This window comes from Cherax quadricarinatus, chromosome 67 (genome assembly GCF_038502225.1).
Source record: "Cherax quadricarinatus isolate ZL_2023a chromosome 67, ASM3850222v1, whole genome shotgun sequence".
NCBI lineage: Eukaryota > Metazoa > Arthropoda > Malacostraca > Decapoda > Parastacidae > Cherax > Cherax quadricarinatus.
This window is the reverse complement of record NC_091358.1, coordinates 14,363,587-14,377,350: the sequence shown is the minus strand read 5'-3', so window position 1 is coordinate 14,377,350 and position 13,764 is coordinate 14,363,587. Positions and strand designations below refer to the sequence as shown.

At 40.1% G+C, this 13,764-nt stretch overlaps 1 protein-coding gene across 9 annotated transcripts in view; it reads left to right on the top strand.

Moving 5' to 3' along the window:
- The window catches only part of LOC128699669 (serine-rich adhesin for platelets-like), a 1,564,428-nt gene extending 1,551,252 nt beyond the window's left edge, over nt 1-13,176 (top strand). For all 9 annotated transcript variants that reach the window (XM_070099420.1, XM_070099418.1, XM_070099410.1 and 6 more), the window contains one exon: nt 11,464-13,176. In XM_070099420.1, the coding sequence (XP_069955521.1) occupies nt 11,464-11,650 (187 nt within the window). In that variant the 3' untranslated portion in view covers nt 11,651-13,176. The remainder of the gene's footprint in view (nt 1-11,463) is intronic.
- The last annotated feature ends 588 nt before the right edge of the window (nt 13,177-13,764 follow it).

Below are 13,764 nucleotides of genomic sequence, written 5' to 3'. Positions count from 1 at the left end.
CTGGGTGACCAAAACGCCAGCAATTTCTACATTGTTGCGGTGTAGGTATCACCTTTCGAACTTGTAACCGATGTCCCGCGACATATACAGAGGACGGGAGTTCTCGGCTGTCAAAAGTTAAACGAGCCACATTGCAAGGGTAACGTCTCCGCCCCCGGGCAGGAAGGACATAAGTGTCTACTTTGAGGATTGGGAGATCCTGGAGTTCCAGCTGTTCAAAAATGTCATTGCCACATGACTGGAAATTCTGTTGGACTATGGTATGGGGCAGAATGACAGTACCACTACAAGAATTGAGAGAAAGATGTTTTTCAATAGTGATAGGAGTAGTATCGATATTCGAAAGGAGAGAAAGATCATGAGCTTGGGTAGCATTCTGGACAGTGACGATGCGTGTACCGCTCTTGAGAGCGTGAAATGAAATATCTCTGCCAACATGACGCAGGAGCGCTTTGGCAATACTATGGTCAGAAAGGTAGGCAGAAGAAGAAGTTGGTCTTAAAGTAAAGAATTTAGTCCATTGTGTGGTCCGAAACTGAGCGTGGAGAGGGAGTGCTTGACGTGTCGGTCGTTTCCGAGTAGAATGGGAAGGTAACGACGGAGCATCATCAGGAGATTGACGTTGGCGTTTAGGAGTAGGACCGGAGTTGGTCCGGCAGGAAATGGGTGGGCGATTCGAAAATTGCCGTACCGTAGAGGGAGAAGCCGGAAGCATAGTCAAAGGAGAGCGGAGTTCAGACAAATCGAAGGAGTCAGTCGAAGCCCCGGTACCTGAAGCGGGTGAGGAAACAGCACCAGCAAGAGGTACAGGGGCATCAGGAGTGTCCGAAGAGTGGTCTAAACACAAGGCAGGGTCAGAATGGGGTGCGGTATCAAGAAGGGGCCCGGGGGTAGTGGTTTCATGGACTAGGGCTGCCATGGTTAGGTTACTCCTTTGCTTTTTGTTTTTAAGAAAAAAAAAGAAAGAAGAAAAGAAAATAAAAATAAAAAAAAGAATAAAAAAAGGGGGGAGCGGGGAGGAATAGTTCCCAGGAGGAATGAAAGGGCCGGAAATCCCCCTCCGCGCCCAAGAGGACTCGACACCGCTAGTAGCGCAGATGCAGCATGGAACCCGTGCCATACCCTACCCTTCATGCCAGTAAACCAGCAATCTGGGATAGCAACCTCACATCTGCCGAGCTACCTCGGTGGACAAAAGAGAGGGCGGCCGGATATCCGCCACAAAGCATACCTCCTTCAGCCACCACCCCCGGAATCCGAAAGGTGGCTTCCAGAGATACACCCGTCGCCCAAAAGACACCCAAAGCTACTCCGGGATACCGGAGAGGGATCGGGACATCCCTAGGCAATCCAGATTCCACGGCAAACTACGCCACCGCCAAGAAACCTCAACGGAATGGGATGGACCCCGGTGTCCTTTCCCCTACCTAGGAACTAGTGCGCCTGTGGGAGAAATCACGAAGGCCAAAAAGAGGAAGGGCAAAAGGGAGGGGTGAGGAGGAGGAGGAGGAATGGAAAAAGGGGAGGATGGGGAGGATGGGATAGGGGAGGGGAGAATGGGGGGTAATTAGGTTCGGTCTGAGGAAGAAGACCGACAGGGCTAATTCCTCAGACCAAGAGCCTCTTCACCACGCCAAGGAGCCCCCCTTGAAGAGGTATCTTTATTGTTGATGTTTTGCCATCCAGTGACTATCAATACAAATTCAAGGACATAATTGGAAGACAGTAGAAATATATACAAAATATGAGGTAATCAGCCTCTCAGCCTTGGAGTTGGTGTGAAGAGCACCGTAGTCATGAAGAAACTGGAGCACGGGCAAGAAGGCTGGCGCTCATATACTGGCAAAAGTTAGTAAGGATGTGTGTAGACGACATTGCCACTGGGGCGCAGGATTCCCCAGTAGGTCATAACCGGGGAACGAGTTAGTCATAGAGAGGAAGGTTGTGTAGATGTCCTCTGAACCAAGATCCCCTCAAGGAAGGCTCCTTGACGCTGGTGAGGGGCTCTTGATCTAGGGAATTGGATCTGTGCTCCAGTTCCCTGAATTAAGCCTGAATGCCTTCCATCCCCCAATAGGCGCTGTATAATCCTACGGGTTTAGTGCTTCCCCCTTGATTATAATAATAATAATAATCTGAACCAAGATTCCATGATGTTGCAGTATCTGACAGGTTGTACATGAATGGTAGACAGCAACCACCCAGGGAGGTACTACCATCCTGCCAAGTGAGTGTAAAATGAAAACCTGTAATTGTTTTACACGATGGTAGGATTGCTGGTGTCTTTTGTCTGTCTCATAAATTTACAGGTACGTCTTGCTACTTCTACTTACACTTAGGTCACACTACACATACATGTACACGTTTAGTTATACACACTCATCTGAGTTTTCTTTGATTTTATCTTAATAGTTCTTGTTCTTATTACTTTTCCTGCAGCGCTGTATAGCCCTTGTGGTTTAGCGCTTCTTTATTATAATAATAAATTACTTTTCCTTTTATATCCATGGGGAAGTGGAATAAGAATCTTTCCTCCATAAGCCAAAGTGGGATGTCTGAATGTGTATGGATGTTGTGCAGATGATATGAAAGAGATGATTGTGGATGAGAAGCTGAAGGGGGTGGGAGATTTTCAGTGGAGAGGAATAAATGAGATTAGGTCAGGGGTTTCAAATAGAGTTACAGCTAAAGAAGGAGTAGCAATAATGTTGGATAAGCTATGGCAGGAAAAGAGGGACTATAAATGTATTAATTCAAGGATTATGTGGAGTAAAATAAACGTTGGATGTGAAAAGTGGGTTATAGTAAGCATATATGCACCTGGAGAAGAGAGATTTTGAGTGAGTGCATGGGGAGTTTTGAACCAAGTGTGAGAGTGGTTGGGGATTGCAATGCTAAAGTGGGTAAAAATGTTGTGGAAGTAGTAGTAGGTAAATTTGGGGTGCCAGGGCTAAATTGAGCTAAGTGTAGAAAGAGGTTTGGTAATAAGTACAGGTCCTCCATCACAAATCCGGCATCACTGGGACCTGTAGTGTGCCGGATTACTGAGTTTGCCGAATTACAGAGTGGTTAGGTTAGAATACACTTAATAAAATTAACCACACAGTTCATTGAACATCGGCAAAAATCGAACATTTCCGCTACTTTGAGCTCAATTTCAAGGTACTTTTCGTCATGAAAGCAATCAAAATCATGTCTATTTCTGTAATATATATTCTATCAGACGAGTCCAAAAAATGAGAATACAACCATAAAAACCATACGAAAGTATACTGCAAAGAGGCGGCTAATGGCTGAGAAGTGAACTCCCTTATTTATCGTCCGTCTTTTTTATTTTTGTTGTACGTTAAGAAGCATCTTTCCATCATACATTGCCCAAGTTTCAGTGAGATAGCCCAGCAAACAACCGAGAAAAAAAAATATTTACCAAAAATCATATATGGCAAGCCCAAGCCAGGTACTGGAAATAAGGCACTTTGACTTTTCTGGGTTATCCTAGGCTCTCTATACATACACTGCTATGTATGATAATCTATGTAACTGTATTTGTGTATACCTGAATAAACTTATTTACTTCTAGTCTGTCAACTGAGTGCAAGGAACTGCCCATTCACTTATTTCAAGTACCCAATAAAGTGGTCAGAAATTGGCAATTTGGCCGATTTCACACAAATTTCAACAGATGCCAATTTCAAAATAGGGTCCAGAATAAACAATGCAGACATTCCTGCCACTAAAATAAAATTTTATCTGTTCATTAGTCACGGCTACAGGCCCCTCTTATATTACTCTTGCTTAACATTTGGAATTTTTATTCACGAAAAAAAAAAAATAGAAGATTTACTGTTATGCAGACTACTGCATTATTGTAATAATTGTATAAATAATGTCAATCCATTCTTGACTCTGTACTGGAATTTGGACGGTGACGTCATTTGTTTACTCTTGAGCTTCGCTAAAGAATAGAACATTTTCGCTACTGTGAGCGCAATTTCAAGGTACTTTTCGTCATGAAAGCAATCAAAATCATATCTATTTCTGTAATATATCTTTCATTCTATCAAATGAGACCGAAAAAATGAGAATATAACCACAACAACCATACAAAAATATACCGCTAAGTGGCCGCTAATGGCTGAGAAGTGAACTCCGCTATTTATGGTCTAATTTCTTTCATTTTTGGTGTACGTGAAGAAGTATCTTTCCATCATACATTGCCCAAGTTTGAATAAGATAACCCAACAAACATCTGAGAAAATAATAATAATAATATCTTTATTTACTACATGTACAAGGTATACAGGACTATCTGACATCAGTGACATACTAATGTATAGAAAGGCACTTGTTATACTGAGTATTTCAAGAAAATTAGGTTAGTGTCCCAGGATAACACCCACACTAGTCGACTAAAACCCAGGTACCCATTTACTGATGGGTAAACATAGACAACAGGTGTAAAGAAACATGCCTAATGTTTCTACCCTGGCTGGGAATCGAATATTTACCAAAAATCATATATGGCTAACCCAAGCCAGGTACTAAAAATAAGCCACGTTGACTTTTTTGGGGTTATCCTAGGTTCTCTACACATACGCTGCTATGTGTGATAATCTATAGAGAGAAAATAACTTTTTTGTTTCATGTTCATGGTGGAGTACGAGTGTATATCATAGTTAGCCCTGTGCTATACTTCGTTTTCTCTAATATAAGCCACCAAGACGAGGATAAGAGAATGGTATTTGCTTACCATATCCTCTTCATAACTCTGTCGAACTGCTCGGTGTTATGCCAAATATTATTCGTTCTGGAGTATTTAACATGTTTTATATTATTTATATTGTTTCTTATGTCATATTAGATCAGTTTTGATAGGTAAATAAGCTGTAGTGTTGATATTAGCATAATAATAAAGCATATTCTCCTGCTTCATGAGACTGAGCTCATGGCAACTGACAGTGGCTTCAAAGCCACCTTATCTTTAATGGATAATGTACTGTGTAGGTGCTTTACATAATGAGAAGCATTTTTTTATTCACTGGAACCATGGCTAGGGCTAAAAGTAAGCAGGTCAAAACAATAAATGGAGAAAAAGAAATTGGAATGACTTATGCAGCAAGTAGCACCACCAAACAGTACCAGCAGGTTGGTGTGGCGACCCTGGAAATTTGAAATTATGCAAGCCAAAATTAGTGCTGAATAACTGAAGGAACCGAATAACTGATTGCCGGATTTGTGATGGCGGACCTGTAATACATATTTTATGAAAAAGAGGATAAATAAATATACAATGTATGATATAGCACATAATGAAAGTAGTTTATTAGATTATGGATTGGTGGATAAAAGGTTGATGGGTAGGCTCCAGGATGTGCACGTTTATAGAGGGGACAACTGATATATCAGATCATTATTTAGTTGTAGCTACAGTTAGAGTAAGAGGAAAATGACAACAACAAGTGAGAGGGAGGAAGTTCGGGTGAGATATAAACAACTATTGGCAGTAAGGTGGGCTGGTGCAAGTATGAGTAGTGAGGGGGTTGGAATAGTTTTAAAAATGCAGTATCAGAATGTGGGGCAGAAGTTTGTGGTTATAGGAAGGTGGGTGCAGGAGGAAAGAGGAGTGATTGGTGGAATGATGAAGTAAAGGGTGTGATAAGAGAGAAAAAGGTAGCTTATGAGAGGTTTTTACAAAGCAGAAGTGTTATACGAAGAGTAGAGTACACGGAGAGTAAAAGAAAGGTGAAGAGAGTGGGAGAGGCACTGTCAAGAAATTTTGGAGCAAGTTAAACAAGTTACGAAAGCCTAGGGAACGAATGGATATGTTAGTTAAAAACAGAGTAGGGGATGGGGAAATGGAGGTATTGGGTAGATGGCACGAATATTTTGAGGAACTTTTGTGTCAGTGAAGAAAGGGAGGCGGTAATTCATGCACTGGCCAGGAGGTATACCATCTTGTAGGAGTGAAGAAGAGCAGGATGCGAGTGTGGGAGAGGTGCACGAGGCATTGCGTAGAATGAAAGGGGTTAAAGCAGCTGGAACTGATGGGATCATGACAGAAATGTTAAAAGCCTGGGTGTTAGAGTGGTTGGTATTTTTGTTTAATAAATGTATGAAAGAGGGGAAAGTACCTAGGGATTGGCAGAGAGCATGTATAGTCCCTTTATATAAATGGAAGGGGGACAAAAGAGATTGTAAAAATTATAGAGGAATAAGTTTACTGAGTATACCAGGAAAAGTGTAAGGTAGGGTTATTATTGAAAGAATTAGAGGTAAGACAGAATGTAGGATTGCGGATGAGCAAGGAGGTTTTAGAGTGGGTAGGGGATGTGCTGATCAAATGTTTACATTGAAGCATATATGTGAACAGTATTTAGAAAAGGCATATGATAGACTGGATAGGGGAGCTGTGTGGCAGATGTTACAAGTATATGGAATAGGTGGTAAGTTACTAAATGCTGTAAGGAGTTTTTATGAGGATAGTGAGGCTCAGGTTAGGGTGTGTAGAAGATTTTATTGTAATCAAAAAGCGCTAGGCCACAAGGGGTGTGTAGAAGAGAGGGAGAGTATTTCCCGGTAAAAGTAGGTCTTAGACAGGGATGTGTAATGTCACCATGGTTGTTTAATCCGTAAACAGTCCAAGCACATTTACATATTTTCAAACAAAAAAAAAAAAAATCTACTTTTCTTACTTTCAAATGTTGAAAAAGCGTATATATACGTTTGGACCGTTTACGGGTTAATATATTTTTAAATGGGGTTGTAAAAGAAGTAAATGCTAGGGTGTTAGGGAGAGGGGTGGGATTAAATTATGGGGAAGCAAATACAAAATGGGTATTGAGAGTTACTTTTTGCTGATGATACTGTGCGTATGGGGGAGACTAAAGAAAAATTGCAAAGGTTAGTGGATGAGTTTAGGAATGTGCGTAAAGGTAGAAAGTTGAAAGTGAACATAGAAAAGAGTAAGGCAATGAGGGTATCAAATGATTTAGATAAAGAAAAGTTGGATATCAAATTGGGTAGTAGTAGTATGGAGGAAGTGAATGTTTTCAGATATTTGGGAGTTGACGTGTCAGCGGATGGATTTATGAAGGATGAGGTTAATCATAGAATTGATGAAGAAAAAAAGGTCAGTGGTGCGTTGAGGTATACGTGGAGGCAAAGAAGGAAATGTGTGAAAGTATTGGTCATGAAGCTTGGGTTGTACATGCTGCAGCGAGGAGGCAGTTGGAGGCAGTGATGTCCTGTCTAAGGGCAATGTGTGGTGTGAACATTATGCAGAAAATTCGGAGTGTGGAAATTAGGAGAAGAGGGGTTGTTGAGATAGATGGTTTGGTCATCTAGAGAGAATGGATCAAAGTAGAATGACATGGAGAGTGTATAAATCTAGGAGAAGGAAGGCAGGGTAGGGGTCGTCGTCAAAAAGGTTGTAGGGGGTAAAGGAGGTTTTGTGGGCGAGGGGCTTGGACTTCCAGCGAGTGTGTCATATACAGTAGACCCCTGCCTTACGATATTATTTCATTCCAGAGGTCTGTTCGGGTACCGTTATAGACTGAATTTGTTCCCATAAGGAATATTGTGAATTAGATTAGTCCGTTTCAGACCCCCAAAAATACACTTACATAATTGGTCAAGTTGGGAGCTGATCGTAAGGTGGGGGTCCACTGTATATATATATAAATGGAGACGAATGGTATTTGGGACCTGACGAGCTGTTGGAGTGTGAGCAGGGTAATATTTAGCGAAGGGACTCGGGGAAAGCAGTTATTTTTATATAGCCGGACTTGAGTCCTGGAAATGGGAAGTACAATGTCTGCACTTTAAAGGAGGGGTTTGGGATATTGGCAGTTTGGAGGGATATGTTGTGTATCTTTATACATATACAGTGGACCCCCGCATACCGATTTTAATCCGTGCAAGAGGGCTCATTGGTATGCGAAATAATCGGTATGCGAATGAATTTTCCCCATAAGAAATAATGGAAATCAAATTAATCCATGCAAGACACCCAAAAGTATGAAAAAAAAAATTTTACCACGTGAAATATACATTTTCCTACACACAAAGAGAAGGATACATGCACAATAGTAGAGTAGTACATGCACAGTATATATTGTGCATGTACTAGTCTACTAAATGACACTTACCTTTATTGAAGATGCAACAATGACTGATGAGACACTGTGTCCTGGGAGTGCCTTTTCCTCCTGAGTACTGTAGGTCCTGTTTGGTATTTTCTTCCAGAACATGCCTTATCACACTGTGTATGTCACTACGATTCTTAAATCTCTCAAACCAACCTTTGCTGGCTTTAAATTCACCAATATGAGCACTAGTTCCAGGCATTTTTCCCTGTTCACCTGGGTGTTAGTCGACTGGTGTGGGTTGCATCCTGGGAGACAAGATTAAGGACCCCAATGGAAATAAGTTAGACAGTCTTCGATGACACACTTTTTTGGGTTATCCTGGGTGGCAAATCCTCTGGGGTTAATTGTTTCTTGGTATATTCTCAATAAGCCACACCAACAACAGTGCTACAGCAGCAGCAGCAGCAGCTGTACCACCAATAGTAGCGATGGTTGATTGGGGTTTATCATACAACCTGGCCAGCTCGGAAACACGCACTCCACTTTCATACTTATCAATGATCTTTTTCTTCATCTCTATAGTAATTCTCACCCTTATTGCTGTAGGGTTGGCACTAGAAGCTTTCTTGGGGCCCATGGTCACTTATTTTCCAGATAAAATCACCAAAAACACTGTAATAATACGAAATGTTACGATTGTATGCTTGGATGCCACCGGCGGAACATGCGAGGCTGGCTAAGGCGCACATTGGACGCGTCTCGGACGAACAGCGGTGAGCGGGTTTTTAAGCGGTATGCGAGGCAAAATTTTTGCGATTAAAGCAAGCTGTATGCGGATTAATCGTTATGTGATGCCAACGGTATGCGGGGGTCCACTGTATGCTTCTAAACTGTTGTATTCTGGGCACCTCTGCAAAAGCAGTGATTATGTGTGAGTGAGGTGAAAGTGTTGAATGATGAAAATATTTTTTTTTGGGGTCACCCTGCCTCGGTGGGAGACAGCCGACTTGTTGAAAAAAAAAAAATCAACAAGATGAAAATTAGACACATGTGCAACATCTGGGTATCTTTATTGTAGATGTTTCACAATCCAGTGGCTTTATCAATACAAGTGTTGCACATGTCTAATTTTCATTTTGTCTGTACATGAATGGTATACAATACCATCTCTATATACTGATTTAGATAATAATGATACATGAATAAATGGCAGTATGAAGATTCAAAAAGGTAAAGACAAACAAAGGCTTAACCCCTTGACTGTCGCAACCTCCAATCCTGAGGGGCCTCCTGGTGTCGCAAAATTTCCAAAAAATAAAAAATTATTTTTCTTATGAAATGACAGAGAATCTTTTCCCGAACTGACGAAACTACGCTCTCGTGAAGTTAGCGACATCGGTGATTTCGCCCACTTTGAGCCCTATTTTTGGCTAATTCCATTGCTCCAGTTGATCAGACTCATAGCTATGTATTTAGAACTCCATTTTTTCTATTGGTCGAGTACAAGAAATTGCCCGTTTATGAATTTCAACTACCCAATAACGTGGTCAGAAAATTGCAATTTGGCCAATTTCACAAAAATTAAAAAGTATGACAATTTCAAAATAAGGTTCAGAATGAACAATGCAGACATTCGTGGCTCTAAAATAACAATTTCTTTGTTCATCAGTCACATCTACAGGCCCCTCTGATATTACTCTGGCTTTCTATTTTGAATTTTTATTCAAACAAAAAATAGAAGATTTACTGTTATGCAGACTACTGCAATATTGTAATAATTGTACAGATAATGTCTACCCATTCATGACTGCATATTAGAATGGCTACTTGGACATTTATTGGAAAATGACATTTGTTTACTTTTGAACATCGGCAAAAATCAAACATTTCCCCTACTTTGAGCTTCATTTCAAGGTCCTTTTCATAGTAAAACCAGTGGAACGTACGAACCACAGCCCGGCTGATCCGGCACCATCTTTAGGTATCTGTCCAGCTCCCTCTTGAAGACAACCAGGGGTCTTCCCGTAATGCCCCTTATTGCTGGTGGGAGGCTGTTGAACAATATTGGGCCCCGGACACTTATTGTGTTTTCTCTTAGAGTACCAGTTACGCCCCTACTTTTCACTGGGGGTATGTTGCATCACCTGCCAAGTCTTTTGCTTTTGTATGGAGTGATTGCTGTGTGCATATTAGGGACCAGTCCCTCCAGAATCTTCCAGGTGTAGATTACGATATATCTCTCTCGCCTGCGCTCTAGTGAGTACAAGTCAAGTGCTTCCAGGCGCTCCCAGTAGTTAAGGTGTTTGATGGAACTTATACGTGCAGTAAAGGTTCTCTGTACATTCTCTAGCTCTGCAATTTCACCTGCCTTGAATGGGGATGTTAATGTACAGTAATATTCCAGCCTAGAAAGAATGATTTAAAAAGGATCATCATTGGCTTAGCATCTCTTGTATAGTAATATAAAATAACATTTTTACTTACCTTTATTGAAGATTGGTGATGGCATCTGGAGAGAGGGAGTTGGGGTTATTGTTTGGAAGGAGAATCCCCCTCCATGAGAACTTCCAGTATCAAAGCCCACTCTGGGGTTGCTTCCCTTCTCTGTATTTTAATGCCACTAGGACCAGCTTGAGAGTCATTGGACCCCAGTCTCACAAAATAACTGTCCACAGTCCTCTGTACATCCTGGCAAGCTCAACAAGTCTCACTCCAATACTTCTGTATTATTTCCTTCTTCACATCTATGGTGTTTCTCACTTTCTTTACCACAGAGGTACCGCTAGCAAGTTTCTTTGGGCCCATGGCAGCTTATTTCACAGCCCCACAAGCACTAAACACAATTAAATAATCGTAAAATGTGTGAATGAGATCGCAGGTTAGTGTTCACTCTAGACTGCTCACAGCACCTGCGCGGGGACGTGGACAGGTCCCATACCCAGCGGTCTGAAAATAGGGGCACGTTCGATAATAGGGACACAGTTTGTACGAAAAAATGGTCTTATTTTCAAAACGTTCAATATGTGATACGTTTGATTTTTGAGGTTCCACTGTATGTGGATTGGATGTGTAGAATGGAAGAATTACTAGAATTTCGAGAAGTAAAAACATAATAGTGTGATGAATAGGCATCCACAAGAGAGCATGAAGGAGTATCCATTAATAGTATCCATTAATTTACTACTATTTCCTAATGCAATAGATTGTCTACTTTGATCTGTTTTACCTTGATTTTGTATTTAAGATTAAAAGAAAAATTTAACACTGAAAACTAGCTTGCACATTTAAATAATTAGCGAGTTCATTTCAGTTTCCTTAATTATACTTTCTTAAGCGGTATATATTACTGTATTTGACCATTTCTACTCCTTTATAGGTATAGACGCTTTCTCCGCCTCTTTCAAGAAGGAGTGTATCCAATAGCAACACCTGTTCCCGACCCTGAAGAGGGTTACTGCCGCAAGGATCGCCAGCCCCCTGGATGTGTGGTGCCAGAACTTTTATTCTTTTGCCGGAGAGTGTACGATTACCGCATAAAGAGGCTATTGAAGAACCCTTACTGAGGGTGTGCTAGGGGGGAGGGGCCAGTGTGTGGGGAAGAGGATAAGCAAAATGTGTGGAGTGAAACCAGTGAGGAAATTTTTAATAATACAGACACTGACGATGAAGCATCGAGAGTTTTTGAACTAAACGCGCTCTTTTTCTTGTGGCCAATAAACTGAGAAATTCTGGATGTTTCAAGGCATTCCAGACAAATTTATTTATCTTAAGATTAAACTAGTAAAGAATTTTTAAGTACTGAGGATATATACATACATATATATATATATATATAAATATTTATATATTAGTATTTATAAACTAAATATATTATCAGAATGAATAACAGAACTGAAAATCAAACGAGTGAAGAACAATGAAAAACTAAGTTATGTTATCCTTAAGATTACTGCCAGTGTTTCTCTTAGTTCTATAATTAGTGTAACAATAAGTATTTTGTCATATGGTAAGCCAATAGGTCTGTACAAAACACAAATTTTTATATGTATGCATTGCTTGTGGTAAGCATCAATTTAATGTCACCAGTATGATGTATTAGTTAAGATTTATTTATGAAGAAAAGTTATACTTAAGGATGAATTCATTGTTGCCAGTTTTAAACTATTTCCTTGCTTAATGGATAAATTAAGCAAGTTACTTTTTTAATTAATAACAAGTTATTTTCTGAACCAAAGTTTCAAACACTCTTTGATCTATTCATATTCCTTTGATTCTTGTCTTAGCCAAATATTGTCTGTGTTCGAGGGAAATTAGATTTATACTTACCTCTTACTGCTGTTTTTCTCAGCAAGGGGGGGTGGGTGCCTTGATGCTGCTGGAGGGCAGTTGATCCAAGGAATTGGAGCTACCTTCCCCTTCCTTGGAGCAAATCTGATTGCCTCTCATTCCCTAGGAGCTATACGACCCATATGGGTTTAGCGCTTCCTCGTGAATATATTATCCTGTAATTAGAGATTTTTTTAATTTTTAAGTGATCTGTAAGAAAAGTCAGAAGAGTTAAGTGTAAATTTTTTAGTCTCTGAAGACAGGTAACATACTTGAAAGTCAAATAAAGTGAGTTTATTATAGTGAAAAAAATAGAGGATGGATGTGGGTCTAGTTTTTATTAAGAATGTGATTTCTTTTTTGAGTACGAAAAATTTGTAGGGAGCTGCTCTTGTTTTATAGTCATTTGACACATATCTCACAAAGTATATGGCACAGATTATGCAGTAATAAGTACAGGCCAGTAAACAAGTATATGGTTGAGCTCTAGTTAGCAACGGAGACAATCTATATTGCCTCTTTTTCGTTGTGTGTGAGAACGATAGTCATAATTAAATTCGCACATTTCTGTAACCTGACATGTTGCTGCATCATCTGATTCTTTGCACTTTCAATCATTAGTGAGAAGAGTAAAATATTAACTGTGACTTAGTATATTTCATTTGTTTTAGCACATTTTTGTTATACTTCAGATCAAATTTAATTTTGTTGACAATCATTACATTATAATAAGATTTGTTAATTATAAATTCTAACAATCTCATTTGTATGTATTTCTTAAGTTTACCAATTGTTAGCATAAATACATTTCATCCACATGCAAGATGATGTGCAATGAACTTTTATTGTGTCCAGAGACTGAAAATGCATTTGCACTTCATTCAATTTTTCTAATAATGGTTGAACCCCAAAAAACTACTAAAATTTCTAAAAAGAAAAGCTACTCAAACAGCATCTTTAACTTGTATGACCAGAGCTTTGGTAAGATGGGAAAGGAAGAAGGATGGGTAGGGGAGGTGGGATAATAAAGGTAAGTGGCCCAACCACTTTGCTGCATTTTAATGTGTGTGTGTGTAGTGTCATTAATGAAAATTTCACTGAGAGGGGCATAACACTTACCTGTCAGTTTCACACAGTTACAAGAAATATATAACTGCATGACACTGAGTTGGCAAGAGATACAGTGGAACCCCAGATTTTGTCCAGTGCGGATATCATACAATTCGGATTTTGACCACTTTTTTTGGGTGAAATTTTACGCCAGGTTTCATACCTTCTGCTCAGAAATCGTCCGTATCAGATGCGGCCACTCACATGTATATGACTCAGTCTGCCTCTGTCACTTGTTCAG